At 32.1% G+C, this 15,884-nt stretch overlaps 1 protein-coding gene across 3 annotated transcripts in view; it reads left to right on the top strand.

The window, feature by feature from the left end:
• Window positions 1-15,884, top strand: part of Dhc64C (dynein heavy chain, cytoplasmic) — an 897,235-nt gene that overhangs the window by 145,530 nt on the left and 735,821 nt on the right. For all 3 annotated transcript variants that reach the window (XM_089590008.1, XM_089590007.1, XM_089590009.1), the window contains exon 4: window positions 3,309-3,444. In XM_089590008.1, coding sequence (XP_089446134.1) covers window positions 3,309-3,444 — 136 coding nt within the window. The remainder of the gene's footprint in view (window positions 1-3,308; window positions 3,445-15,884) is intronic.

The raw sequence follows: 15,884 nt of genomic DNA, 5'->3' as shown, positions 1-15,884 counted from the left end.
TGAAAATACAGAATCAATGAATGAAGATGCGTTTCGCGATGATAAGCTAAAGGTCAGAGACATTCTATTAAACCGAGTAGTGGAGAGATATCATTTCAGGTCGTTCTGTATGCAAGATGCGGTCTTGGTATTAAAAAGTTAAGAAAAATTTAAGAGGATGGATACACTTCTTACAACGGCTGCTATTCGGAAAAAGCTACGTGAAATCAAATTTAATAAATGAAGAGAATTGGTTTCAAAATATATTAAAAGGTTTACCCGCCCTCCTGGGCGCTTCGCGCGCCAACCCCCTATTAATGTATTATAATCCTTGACATAGGCTTTGAGGTAGGAGGTGGAAGGTCTTGAATAAAAAAAATTTTTTTAATTGAGAAACATGAATTGTATAAGTAATTATAATAATAATTACAAAGATATAATAAATACCTTTACATAAATTACGTATGGTTGTTATAAAAAAATCAGCTTTAGTTGATCTGTGGTAAACAATAAAGAACGGTTAACAATAAAAGAAAATAAAATATAATTGTTTAACTTAATAGAATAAAGAATCCATCATAGGACTTAACATATTATCAAAATACATTATTAATTATCAGTTTTATTTTTTATTTATTTTCTTTGTAATTTATACTAATATTTAAATATATTGATGGGTACACATTGACATTTAATCTTCTTTTAATAGTAGCTTATTCTGTATTCTAAAAAAGTACGAAAATTATGTATCGAACATAATTACAATTGTTGATAATCATTCACATACTGTTAAAGTTCTTTATTTACTATTACATTAACTCTAATTGTAATGTCTTTTTAATGCATTTTTTCTTTAAAATTTTCTTGAGCGCTATTTACATTAAGATATCGTATAATTTTACCGTCCGTCTGCTCTCCTACGTGGCGTATGTAACGTTTCTTTTTACAACTCTGTTTCATACACTATATTCAAAAAATTTGTTCTTTAGTTTGTATAAATTTTTAATTTTTTCGTAGTTCCAAAAACATATGGGCAATATTCACTTTTAGATAAGCTTATTGAACTGAAATTGTTAGATAAATGGCTGAAATATGGAATTTTTTTGACTGAATTTTTTACATTACAAGAAAACATTTTTACTTATTGCTCTTTTCTGCTCAACGACTTTTTACATTAATATTTTTGTTTTTTAACAACTGCGATTACTTCACTAAAGCTTCATTTGCTTGTTGTGTTTTGGTTTATAGTTTTTCTAAGGCTTTATTAATTTTTTTGCAACACTAATAATTCAGCACTTGCTTATAATATGAGCTATACGTACACCTTTCTTTTTTTATTGTACATATAAGGTATGAGATTTATTTTACCAGATTTTTTTTTCTTTGTGACTTCTACAATCTTTTCTTTTCAATCGTAATTTTTGTTTTGTTTTGTAGACAGTTATACTCAATATTTCGTGTCGTAAGACACTATTTTACACGCCACTGATATTTTAACTACTTTTTCTAACTTTTCGAAAAAGAGTTTCTTTTCTAATACACCATTTAAAATCTACTTAATGAATTATCTTGTAAAATATTTGTACCTTATACATTATCGAATATACATAATATTCGACATTTTTTATATTCTATGTTGTAAATAATTATCATTTTATAAAATTATGATTAACTTTCCTAAAAATCAAGTACACATTGTGTAAAAGTAGGAGTAAAAATACTTGTCATATTAGAGGAATTAAGTGAGATAGAAGTCTATATCAGCTCATTTCTTGACTTATTTTATCAGGCGTATGCCGTTCATTTACTTTTAGTGTGTTTTTGCTACTTCTGTTACATACATTTTCCATATTTTTTCTAAACGTTTGCTTTGGCCCTTTTCCTACCTAGCTCCTGCCCTGTAAAATGATTCAATCGGTGTTCTCTTTTAAAAATTCAAATGATGATTATATATGCTATTGACATTATCGAAAGTTCTGAATTTGCTGATGTTATCTAGAAAAAATTATTCTGTTACACTGATGGTAGTTAAGCTTATCAAGCTAGATGAAAAATAAAGTGCGTGAAAGATATGCAACACTTGTGAAAAGTCTTGGCTTTGTAAGATACCCAGAAAAGGGTTTGCTGACATCTAGGGCATAACGTAAAGTTTAAAGGTGTCCTAAGTACTGCAAAGACTAGTTAAGAGCGTTGTCCTCAGACAGAACTATGTTAGATATTTTTTAAGGTATTTGATTTAATTATTTTTATTAAAAAGATGACTACAAATGTCATTACTCATGCTGAATACTTGACTGATATCCATGGATGAAAAAAAAAATGTTTAATACACTTTGTTATCCTTATATTTTCATGTAGAAAACGATTTTTTGTAGTATTTTCTATGAGAAAACTTTTTAGTACGCATTAAAGTCCAATAGACTGATTTTTTTATTTATTCTATATTCTTATATATTTTCAAGTCTGCATCGATATATAAGCATTCTATTAACGCAGAAAATGGAATGTTTTGTCTGAATTTTTTGAATACCTAATTATCTTATTTAGACTTGCAAGCTTACTCTAAGTGTTTATATAATTCTAGTTTAGTTTTTTTTGTGCTCTTATTAAATGTTGTCAATAGATGAATATCTTTTACATAAATAATAAAGTAAAACAATGTAAGCTTTCAGTTTAAAAATTTTCTCTTAATAAGCTTGCTGTCTACTGCAAACAGCTAGATATACACAGCAGAGTTCTAATCCCAAGGAAACTTAATGATTAGAGCGGTTATATGATGAAGAGAAAATTGTGCGTTCAAGTTATTTAAAGTAATTATTGTTTTAGATTTGTTTATAATTTTCACTGAATCTAGTGAATTATCTGGCTTTATTGTAATTAAATATTCTTCTGTACTGCTTCCTAAAAATTACAGCTAAAAGTATGATTTTCATTCGTAACTTATATCTACGAAGCTTACTTTGTAAAGATTTTAACGAGTACTTTTCTTGCAGAAGTATGTAAACAACTGTGTGTAGAAGTATAGTGAAAAATAAAAACTAATAACTTATTTTTAACGTCTGTTTATACCATAAAACTTAAATTTTACAATCTGATACAAAGCTTGAAATTATATTAAATTACCTAAGTTCTAAGAGTCCAATAGCATGTCTGTGGAATAAGCGAAAAATATTTTCATTACAACCGCACATTAGTATCTGTACAAAGTATAACGGTTCCCGCAATAAGGCTGTTTGGTTTTTAATTTCTATCACATTACATCTTCTGTTTATAATATACGTAAAACTTTATTTTACTTTAAGCAATACTTTATTGTATGCACATTTCAGGTTCAGTATTCACAGAGCAAATGCTGCAAAATGAGTATGGTTCGTGATATACCTCCAATTGCTGGTTCAATCATTTGGGTGAAGCAAATCGATTTTCAACTAACAATGTATCTTAAACGTGTTGAGGACGTACTAGGTAAATCAATTACTTTTAAAATAATTAAAGAATAAAAAATTAAACTGTAAAAAATTATAAAAAAATATTTTTACCATCATAATTTATATTTTTCAAATTTTTTCCGTGGATAATAATTATACTAATCTTAAGCTATTTCTCTCTTCCCTTATTTTTGCTATTTACTGTATGTATTATCTCACTGTTTTTATTGTTTCTATATCTATGATCTTTCTATTTACCCTCTATCCTCCGCACATGAGCAGATATGTTATTAATGTTTAATAATTTGTCTACCAACTTTCCCTATTTAATATTTAGATATCTGGCTTTGACTATTATGTCTAATAAATGCATTCTCCCACTTGGATTTTGTATATTTCTATGTTACTTCTTTTCCATATCCATTACAATATTTTCATAGTTCTTACATTTTTAATTTAATTTAATGTATTATTTGGTGTGAAGTACAATCCTAAGTGCTTACACTCTCTTTATGTCTTTTTTTTCAGAACGATAATTTCTCTTATTTTGCTAGCCTACCTCTGCTAGATGACTTAATTTAAAATTTTTTCGAGTTTTTTTTCAACTTAATCTTGCAGCCGTATCTCTCTAGATTATTTGACACACTTCAGAAATTTTCTTTAGTATCTGTTAGTACTGTTACATCATCCATTACATTAGGTTCAGAAATCTTATACTCTTATAACTTTCCGAGTTATTGCTGCCAATAAAAATTTACCTTCTGCCTGAACTTCCGACTTTTTTTGTTCCTAATGCTTCAACCTGACACCTAATATAAATATAATTACTTCATCCTTTATTCACCCTTTTTTAAGTCAAGTCATTGCTCATTTTTCCTTAGCCCTTGTTAGTTACTTTCATAAAATTACATATTATGTCATTATATTATCATAAACTCACACTAAATTCCTTTTTCACGATTCGTTAGCTATTATTCTCTTGCAGTGAGACCGTAATTTTGTTTATTTACACTGTCTTCGCTAAATGATTTTATAATGCATACTTCAACCCCTTCTCAAGGTCTCACTTTTTATTCTCTCCAACCACTGCTTTTCAATTCCAGTCTTAGTTTCTGTCTAGCTTATTTCCTTATTCTTTCTCATGACATTTGTCTAATTACATATTTTGCAATACTAATACGTCAATTTTTTTTAAATTATTTTTTTTGTCAATTTTGCTCATGCCTGCTGAAATTTGTAAAATTACGCTTAAATATGATTTTCTTTCTATTAAAATGATCCCCTCCTTTTATATGTTTTAAAACTTTGGTACTTTTTCTATATCCACTGTTCATCCCTTACTTTCAGCTTAAAGTTGCCATTACATAACAATTTTTTTTTCTCCTTATCCTCCTCGTCAACCTACTTTATAATTTCTCTTTATATTGACTTGTAGTCGTTAGAACTCCTAATTTTAACCCTTCAAGCTTTTTGTTGTTCTGTATAAGTCATAACTTGTAATGGTATTGTCTGCTAGGATATCACTCAAGATCAGGTTATTATTATTTTTCTTTTTTTACTGCTTGTCACGGTATTTTCGTGAATATATTAAGAGTATTTAAGCAAATGATGCATGCGATCTCAAATCAAGGTAACTTGTCATCGATCATAGAATTTGTTTTGAAATTTATTTAGATAAGTTACAGTGGGCACTTAGCCATTTGTTGCGTGTGTTAAGGGCATTCAGTATATCATCTAAAATTTCTACTTTATCGACTTCCCTATGAGAAATTATTGTTAATAATTAATTATATAACTATTTAAACCCAAAATGATGAGAAGAGCTCCCAAGCTGGTACTTTAAAGAAACAATCAAGCCTAAATTCAATACAATTTGTTGCGAACTTAGAGAAAAAAGTTACATTTCGTGATCATAAAAGAGTGGGTCAGTGTGCTCAATCTGAAATGTGACTTTTTTCTCTCAATTCGCAACGGGTTGCATTGAATTCGGGCTTAATTAAATCCTAAAAGTACCAGTTTAAGGGCTGTTCTCATCATTTTGGGTTTAAATAATTATAAAATTAGTTATTAACAATAATTACTTATTATAGGAAAGTTGGTAAAGTAATGCCCTTAAGGACACAAGTCAAATGTGCAGTTGATAAATTGGGGAGACACTTTATAACAATTTCATATTAAACTCACTGGACTAATCACCACAATAATTGAAAACTGTCCCAACAAACGTGCTAGTATGGGGTGTTTTGTTGTACGGTACCAGCATCTTGATAGCAACATACAACAGGCTTGGCTAAAAACAGTAGAGCAATGCGTAACGTATATCAACGTAGCACATCCACTCGGGAACCCCATGATAAGAACTTACAGGGAATTTGTAGCTAATTTGTAGTAAATTTGTAGTGCGAGAATTGATTTTGTAGGGCCTAAATAACGCCCCATACGCTCGGATGTGCCAACTCGATATCAAGCTACCACATCTTACCGCGATGCGGGGCATTCAGGGGGATGGAAAAAACGATATATTTTGTAGCTAATTTGTAGCTTTCAGATGCATATCACAGATCTAGTCTAGAAAGCACCCTTGCGATAATAGGGGGTGTTACTGAACTCTGAGATCGGCCAAATTTTGCCAGTGCAGTATCGAGCGATCTAGATTGGTCTATAATTAGTAGCTAATTTGTAGTAAATTTGTAGTGCGAGAATTGATTTTGTAGGGCCTAAATAACGCCCCATACGCTCGGATGTGCCAACTCGATATCAAGCTACCACATCTTACCGCGATGCGGGGCATTCAGGGGGATGGAAAAAACGATATATTTTGTAGCTAATTTGTAGTTTTCAGATGTATATCACAGATCTAGTCTAGAAAGCACCCTTGCGATAATAGGGGGTGTCACTGAACTTTGAGATCGGCCAAATGTCACCAGTGTTCTATTGTATATTATTTCTAGACGTCGAGTGTTTAAGATCTTTAATTTCGAGATTTTTTACGTATTAGTGTATAGATACATCTGTATGCGAAGCAAGTACTCATAAAATTTGGATACACTGTGCATGTAACAGAATTTATACTTTGATATTATATATTTACTGATGTAAGTGTAAACTGAAAGAGTTATAATAACTAACGACAGTTAAAAGTAAATTCAAAAAAATACAGTAAATGAATAAGAAAATAGAAAAACTATATTTTTTTTACATATAGTAACAGCCGTGGCACAACTTTGTAATTACGCGCTCGAAAACTCGACGATTTTTTTAAATCATCTACCTCCATCCAAGAGGTATTTCCACGACGGTAAATGTATGACACTTAATGATTGGTCGTACAGTTATCATTACTACGGCGTCTTAATCCTCCAATTCCTTTAAAACCGACAACACCAACAAGAAAAATTTCTTCTTTTCCGTTTAAGGGGTTTTTTATACATTTATACAGTTGGTCTAGTGTAACTGCATGGTTCTCCTCTTCTTGGTTGAATACATCAAAGACGATAAAGTCTCCTTAAACAAACATGTATTGTATGAATAATACTAGTTTTGTCAATTACTGTTATTATTTCTGTATTAATTCAATACTTTAATTTTCATTGAATGTAAATATCTTCAATGAATTACACCGTGTAGTATATGTTGTGTAGTGTTCCCCTGAGACAATTCTTCCTGCCATGTTTCTTTACGTAATAATAAGAAAATAGTAGGAAGCGGGTATACATGTTTTGGATCAAATCGGCACCTTGGACAAAGAAAGCGTTAACAAAAAAATTGACTTGAAGAAAGTTATTTTTTATTCTTGGGTTGAAGAGCAATGTATATTTTGTACAAAAAACATGTAAAAAATAATAGTCATAAGTGATCGTGTGAAAGCTCACTAAATTCTAAAGATAATAGCTTTTAAGGGCCATTTCAAGAACTGCAAAATTGATGAGATGATTCAAACTCTGTGCCTTTTCAATCTTTATTGCGGAATAAATCTCTCTGAGCGCCTTCCCTAACCCTATTTTTAGTTAGCATCTTCTTTCAGGCAATTTTAAGTTAGCTCTTTTTTAGAGTAAATTTTTAGTGAGCGCTTCTTTCCAGGTAATTTTGAATTAGCACTTTCTTTGACCGAGGCGTTAGAGTCAGTTTGTCAGAAGATATTAAAAGAAAAACCAAAAAAATTTGAGAAACCGTTATTTGTTTTTTTTTTTTTAATAATACTCTAAAAAAAAATTAAAAAAAAAATTAAAAAAAGTGTAACTTTAAAAATAAAATGAGTTTTGCTGAATCACAGTCCATTATTATCTATTGTCTATACAATATAGATATTATCTCTTACATATAATGTACTAGCAGCCCCCCGTCTCGGCTTCGCCCGAGACTTACTAAATAAAACACCGTAGTGTGTTGACATGTAATGTGAAACATTTTCAGTTAGAAATTTTACACATATTCCTGATACATCTAAGAACAAAAATCTTGTTATTAAAAACATATTTTTTCGGAATCCATATAGTTTATTTGGTTAAATAATGAGGTGTAAAAATTCAAAAAAATTATTATGCTAAAAAGTACCGTGCGTTCTTTATGCCATCAAATAATCGGTGGCCATAAGAAGCCGTTGATTTACAGTTTCTCCCGTGTAATTCACGAAAACGGCTATTTTTTAAAGCTGTTAAGATTTTAAATCCCCAAAAAATTTATATTAAAAAAAAATTTTTTTTCTCATATCTCACAACTTTATTACCAGAGTAACAAAGTCCTGGACCTTGAACCCTACAGTTTTATTGCCACAAAAACACAAAAACATTTTCTACTTATTTAAAAATCTGAAGTAGGATCTTTAAAGATTTCAGAGATTGCTGTGAGGGTACAATGAAAAGCTGATCTTTCACGTAATGGACTCTTTAGTTGTTAATTTCGACGCTGCTGTTTCAATCTCGATAAATTTTTTGTGTCAGTTTCTTGACGCCTAAGTAAAATTGTATTTATTAGATACACTTGAAGTTTTTCTTCCAATTCACCCTCTTGCGACTTTTGGCATGCTTAAAATTTGTGTGACCCCTAAAGGCTGTTTTCTGTCAACTTTGATAAGTTCTAATATATTTTTTGGCAAGGTAGTTCGACGTCCGATGGCCCTAAAAAAGACCAGTAAGCTTCTTTAGTTAACTCTTTCTTGACTGCAGTTAACAGCAATTGTGACTGCCTGGATACCTCAGGGTGATCTTCTCTGGTCTGCTGTTGAAAACCCAGACTGATTGGGAGAAAAATTACAAAGTCCGATGCTTTGGGGCTAGTTGTAGTGCTTTTTCCCAACGTCTCCCGGTATAATGTCGAAGACGTTGGTGTCTAAAGCACCTTTTTTATCTGCAGATTCAGTTGTTTTGGTGATCTTAGATGGGGAGATTGGTTAGTAATACTTGTCTTGTGGAGGCTGTCCCGTTGGCTCAATTTTTTTTTCCTTCATAGCTGTCATAGGTTTGCCCAACGCAGACTTTAGAGAGGATCAGTGATTCCTGGTGAAATTCTTAGAGTCGAGAGGGTAATATAGTGTTGTCGGTCACCGGGTTTTTCAGCCTTGCGAAGAACAACTCCGCAGGTGACGTCTGCTAGTGAATGGCTGACTTGGTTTAATAGTGCCCGTCTTTAGTTAATATAGTCTTTTAGTCGACGAATCGCTTCCAGAAATGGTAATAAAAATGTATTTGTTGGCAAGGTAGTTTACACTTAGGTGGATGCTAAAAAGAACCAATTAAATTGATGGTTAAGTAGGAAACGTAAATACTTACAATGGCCCTAAAAAGCGCCAGTGGTGAAACTTCCAGGCTATTCTTATTCCTGATGATGAAGAGCTGGCTACGGTTGCTTGATTCTTACCCTAGGAGTCTCGATATACGGAGACTGTGATAGAGGGAGATACGCTGCTGACCAAAGAATATCTCGTCTCGGGTCGTTCCCCAAATAAACAACCGCTCATCGTTAGACGGGAACATGTGGGTAAGCGCATTGGGGACGCGACGACCAAGAAGGTAGCCGTTGTGGCTGCCCATGCCCCTCAGAGCTCAGAGCTGTTTTCTTACCTTGCTTACATTTGTAGCCACAAATTCTCTAACTGCACCAAGTGGGATGGTGGAACTCCCTCACAACTCTGATGAGTTGGAGCAGATTGTGCTCTGGCTAGATTTATCACCTGGTATTGTGGCAGAGACGGCATCGGTTGGAATTAATTTTTTTTTTTTTGATCGCACTCGTCGAGATTCAGGGTGAATGGACACTTAAGTCCCTTCCCCCTTAGAGAAGAGTGTCGTCCGTAACCGGGATACCCAGCTACAATACTATTATCAGCATTCTTAATACAGTTCGTTGAGTTGCCGAAGCTCGACTACAACACTATGGAGACGCTCCAGCGTATTATAACCACACTTATTTAATTATGTTGCAGGTAGCTTCGATTTCATGTCGACGCAACCTAGCAGATTTTACTGAACTAAAGTGAAAAGCTGGCATAATTTTGCAAAACTTTGAGCTCATTTATTGCTAATGTTATTAAATTTGTTAAGATAAAAACTATACTAAAACCATCTAGGAAGTATCATGAATCAGTGTGCAAAATTTCAACAAAATCGGTTCAGTAGTTTTCGCGGTTAGCGATTACAACGGTTTTAGCGCTTCTGCTTAATATATTAGTAAGATATTGACGCCCCAGACGAAGATTGTGCCCTGCTTCGAAGCCTGGACGAAGACGATGCCTTTTTACTAGGCCTAGACAAAAACTATGCCTTTTACTCTATAGTTTGGACGAAGACTACGCCTTTTTTTCGGAGTTTGAACGAATACTAGCATGATTCACGAAGAGTTACCATAATAAAATAGCTGTTAGTAGCTAAGCTCACCTTGCATTTAGGTTTGTAATTGGAATACTTTAAATGATCGCAAAATATTTGAGTAATCGTTTTGGAACAGAAAAAATAATTCATACCAAGAAAAAAAAATATAATTATCGTCCAAGATAAAAAAAAGACTATAAATTTCGTCAGAACACGAGAAAATGGCATAGTTGTCGCCTGGATTCGAAAAAAAAGGCATAGTTTTCGTCCAGGACCAATCAAAGGGTATAGTTTTCGTATAAACTAGAAAAATGGGCTTAGTTTCCGTCAGGGCTCGAGAAAAAGGCATAGTATTCGTCCGTCTGGGACCAAAAAGAGCATAGTTTTCGTCTAGACTACGAAAAAGAGCATAGTCTTTGCCTGGGACGACGAAACGGCATAGTCTTCATCTGGAGGATCGACATTGTATAATCGACTATTATATAAAATTTTTTTATGGAAAGCCTTGATTTCTACTATTTTCCTCATTACTTTCGTGTTAAAAAACCTGCCAGAAAGAAATTTCCTGATATTGAGGTTTGTGCGCTGTCAAAAATAAATCGAATTTTGGAATAAAGAAAACTGTAATTAAAGGCCTTAAAACAAAAAAGGGACTTAGTGTACAATCCGAATCTAAGTATTCGAGCAAATCAAAAAAAAATTGTTCATACTTTTTCTGCCACGTCGCACTATTTTCTCTCTTTCTGTTATAAGGCCTTTGTTTTTGCCTTTAATTTTATTTAAGAAGACAACTTAAAGCTGCTCAGGACAGTTACTGGCATATATATATATACATTTCAATACTACTAAAATGCCGTGAGCGCTTCATTCAAAGTTCTCGAATAAATCTCTTAACTGCCCAACAATTAAAATATTTATGACGCGATGAATCTGTAGTTTTTAACATCATCTTGCATAACAAGCAATGTTCCCAATAAAAAAAATCCATATGGATCGAAATCAATTTTGTTTCATGACTCTACATCCGCGTAAAAGTATATCTATGTAAATCGTACATATAGATAAGTTTTTTTTTTTATTGGGTTAGATCCTCTTTATTGCTATATATCATAGTTAATCTTTTATATCATAAAGTAATTCGGTAATACTTGTTCAGATATTCACATACAGCAACTGATACTAAATATTTTTTAAGCTAATTTACTGATGGTTATTTGATACATCGTCTCGTATCATTGTTTTTCTTGGTCATCCTCACCACCCTTCCTTATACAAATTTCCAGCTAATTAAAGCACATCTGTTTCATTGCCGTGTGAATAAATAAAACTTTAAAGTATAGTAATATAATCATAAAGTATGTATAAAATATTAAACTATTAAAAAAGTCGAAAATTTCATTACGAATATAAATGTTGCATTTAAATTACAATTTAAAATACCTTTAATAATCCGCAAATGATCCTAATTCATTATTGAGAAAAAAAAAAAATTCCATGTACACGCTGGCCTGATCCGGGGATCGCTGAATCAAAAATTACTAATATTAGATACTGCACTTAATAGATAAGGAAACGATCAAACAAGTTAAATAGTTAGATATATTTATTAGCTTACTCTGTAAATATTATCCAGTGACAGTTTCACTATTTGATCCAGTTGAAAAAATTTCACTGAAGAATTAGTGAAAAATCCACTGATCTTTTAAGGCCTTATTCATCCCACTGAAAAACTAGTGGAAACGTTACTGATTTAAGCAGTGAGTTTAAAATTATAAGTTTACACGAGGCTTGCAGGATAACATGTATTACAGGAGACATGTGTATATTAACAGTAGATGAATTTAACCACAAAAATCATTTTAAAAAGTTATGTTGTCTTAATTGATTGGATTCATCAGACCTTGTATTTAAATTCGTTCTGGCACGGTAAGTATACGTTTTTTGTATTTTTGAGACCCTAGTCTTATGGCCAAAGTGGTGAGACATCTGACTAGAGTGCCGCAAGTTGGGGGCTCAATTACCTGGTGTGCCAAAACTTTGAGAAGTACTTTTCTATTATAAATCATATTTGTAAGTAAATTTGTATTGATTACTATGTTTCAATTATTCAACAATATGTTATACAATATAAATTATTATTCATTCATATTCGAATATAGTATTCTGAAATACATTTTTTTTAAATATTGTGTGTAATTACTATTGAATTTTCAATATTATTTTAAGGAAAAGATTCATGGATTTCTCACTGTTAATTCAGTGAAAATTTACACTGTTCATTCAGTAAGTCATCGGTGAAAATTCTACTGAATTGAAATAGTGAATATTTCACTACTTGAATCAGTGAAATTTCACTGAACTCTAGTGGAATGATTTTCACTACCTCATTTCGGTGTAATTTCACTGGATGATATTTAGAGAGTACCCTTGTCCTTTATTCATAAGTTTTTAATTAGAGATCCAATTTTGTTCTGAATTTCGAATTTAAGTATTTGTTTATTTATATAATTAGAAAAAAATTTACTGTGCTAATCTAACTGTATACAAATCGCTTTCTTATTAAACTACTGTTCCGTTAGCTAGACCAATCAGGACTTGGCTAGAGAGAAATAGAATGCACTTCTACTGGCCGCTCCTGATCAGCTTTCTTAACAACAAGGAAGTACTCTTAGAGGGCTCTAAAGTAGTAGCTTAAATATGCTAAATAAAATATAGATAGGTATACAAAAGCATGGCGTGTTAAATTGGCTCCCATAGAATTAAACACCACTCACCCCTTGTGGTTTCCCCGATTTGATGTGCACCAGGTGCGAACTCTATTTTTCTTACTCAGGACGCAGTAAACGTCTTAAGTAGTAATCTTTGAGCTCTATTCTGTGTAAATCAACTAATTTGTTTTTCTTTAAGAACACATTTTAAAACAATATGTGCATAGTCCAATCTGTTCACCTGCAAATTTATTGTTTGTTCTAGTCGTTAGTAAAGATACACGTATACGAATGTAAATAAAAAAACTAGTATTTTCAAGCCAACTTGATTTGAATTAACTCTTGCTAAACGAATTCACTACAAATCAGCTACCGATCTAGATCGCTCGATACTGCACTGGCAAAATTTTGCCGATCTCAGAGTTCAGTGACATCCCCTATTATCGCAAGGGTGCTTTCTAGACTAGATCTGTGATACACATCTGAAAGCTACAAATTAGCTACAAAATATATCGTTTTTTCCATCCCCCTGAATGCCCCGCATCGCGGTAAGATGTGGTAGCTTGATATCGAGTTGGCACATCCGAGCGTATGGGGCGTTATTTAGGCCCTACAAAATCAATTCTCGCACTACAAATTTACTACAAATTAGCTACTAATTATAGACCGATCTAGATTGCTCGATACTGCACTGGCAAAATTTGGCTGATCTCAGAGTTCAGTGACACCCCCTATTATCGCAAGGGTGCTTTCTAGACTAGATCTGTGATATACATCTGAAAGCTACAAATTAGCTACAAAATATATCGTTTTTTCCATCCCCCTGAATTGTATTGCTCTTGCGACTTGGCACCGTTACGCTCCCTTACTTGGGAGAACAGCTCTCTTAGGTGGTAGCGTAATTACCTCAAAAATAATAAAAACAGCTATATTATGACGATGGGGTGCTTGCTACTCAACCAACTTTTAAGATTGCTGTATAGTGTTCTAAATTATGATTAGGAGAACAAGGTTAGATATTAATATATAGATAAAACTTAATTTTGTTTAGTTTTAGCTTTTGTTATGACTATTAATAAAACTCAATATCAAAGTTTTAATAACTGTATGGCCAAGAAACTATCCTGAGGTATCAGTTTCCCGTTCTTCCAGGCCCAAAAACTTGTGCAAGAAATAAACCCTGAAACCACGCTAAAGAAAGTTTGGGCTGGAAAAATTTTCCCCAAAATAGCCAGAAGTCTTAGAGGACTCTTTGCTGTTGAAAACAGCTTCTTCAAAACATTTGCATTCACCGTAATTTGAATCCTTGACCCCTAGAACGGCGTTGTTTCAGTACCAAGCACGTTTGTAGTAATGGCCCTTAAAGAAAGTAAGTACTAGAAAAGGAACGGCATAGAATTGCATTACTCAACATGAAGACTGTAAAAGTAAGAATCTAATAAATACATGAAATAGAACAAATTTTTATCATAGTTTTAATTAAAGTAATTTTATTATTTAGCTTTCAAAAAACAATTATTACAAGAGACTAAAGTCTGAAGTCTTAGTAATCAACTACATTGACATCAGTTTAAAAATGAAAGAAAAATAGCGAATCTTCCAGGCCCGCCACAAGGGAGGGGGGGGGACTGGGACGTTTTGTCCTAGGCACAAGATCAGGGGGAGTCCCCAAAATAGATAATAAAAAAAAAATTTAGAACCTTTTGAGCTATTTGAGACAAAAGTATACACAAATTTACAGTAAACTTTAAAATAAAGGATAATTTTCTAAATATCCTGACAAATTTGAGGAAAAACCACAAAAAGTTTATGGTTATATTAACTTAAACAAAATTTTATTTTTCTTGCTTTCATTTCCAAAAAATCATCAATAACATCATCATGATATATTTTTTTGCTCATTCTTTTTCTATCGATAAAATCATACAGTCATTTAAACGTAATGGACCTATACATAACCTTGGATAAATTTTTTTATGATTTTCAATTTGCTGAAGCCTCGTTTACCAGTTGCAACATTGCTGGGTATCATAATAAAGAGACGTAAGCAAATACATACTTAAGGTTGTACTGTTTGGAAATCTTCTTCATTTATCAAATTGGGAATTCAAGTGCTGAAAAAGTTGTTCTTAGTTTATCAACTGTAAATATATTTTATATCTTGTATATAAGTTTAAATTCATTAGTAAAAATTTCTCTTTGTATATCTTAAGGATAGCGATCTATTCAAGGTTGCAATAATTTGGATTACTTTTCCTCTGATAATTCAAGAAAATTAGATAAACTAAGAAGATGAAAAAAAAACAAGATATGGAATCACTCGTGCTTATCATTATACTCAAATCAGATACGAGGCTGTTAATTACAGTTACAAAACGTCCTAATTTAACTTAATTTAAACTTCTACTTCAGTAAATTAAACATTGGACGATACCTCGTCATAAAACTTTTTTTGTCGTCTTTTTCTAAATTTTTTTTAATTCGATAAGGATATCCATACTTGTTGCTTTAGATTTGAATTTATGAAAGATTGTATTCCGAGAATCATGGATGATTAGGATGTCTTTTAATAAACTTTTTATTTAATCACTGGCTTCTTGTAAAGTAATCCTAGAATCTTGAATGATTTTATTACGATCATTAATTAATTAAAATGTTGTGCCACATTTCATTTAATGAAAAAATTTCAAATGATGAAAAATGATCTATTAATCCGGACACTTCAGCTTGATCGTCAGATAACAAATTTAATTCCTTAATTTTGTTAAGAGAATCCTCAATCAATTGAGAGTTTTTTACTAATGGTTCTACAGCTCTGATTTGAGCACTGTTTCTTGTAGAATGTCATGTTAGATGCATTATCATGACTTTGACCTCGAAGGATTAAAAAATTATTTTGATTTTTTCAAGAGTTTCCAGCATAAACATGAAGATATCTTCTTTCGTTTTTTTCACAATCGATC

Source organism: Copidosoma floridanum, unplaced genomic scaffold, assembly GCF_036245765.1.
Source record: "Copidosoma floridanum isolate Cflo_tuat_1 unplaced genomic scaffold, Cflo_Japanese_pri ptg000011l, whole genome shotgun sequence".
Taxonomy (NCBI): Eukaryota; Metazoa; Arthropoda; class Insecta; order Hymenoptera; family Encyrtidae; genus Copidosoma; species Copidosoma floridanum.
Note: the sequence above shows the minus strand (reverse complement) of the source record. Positions and strands in the feature narration are given on the sequence as shown.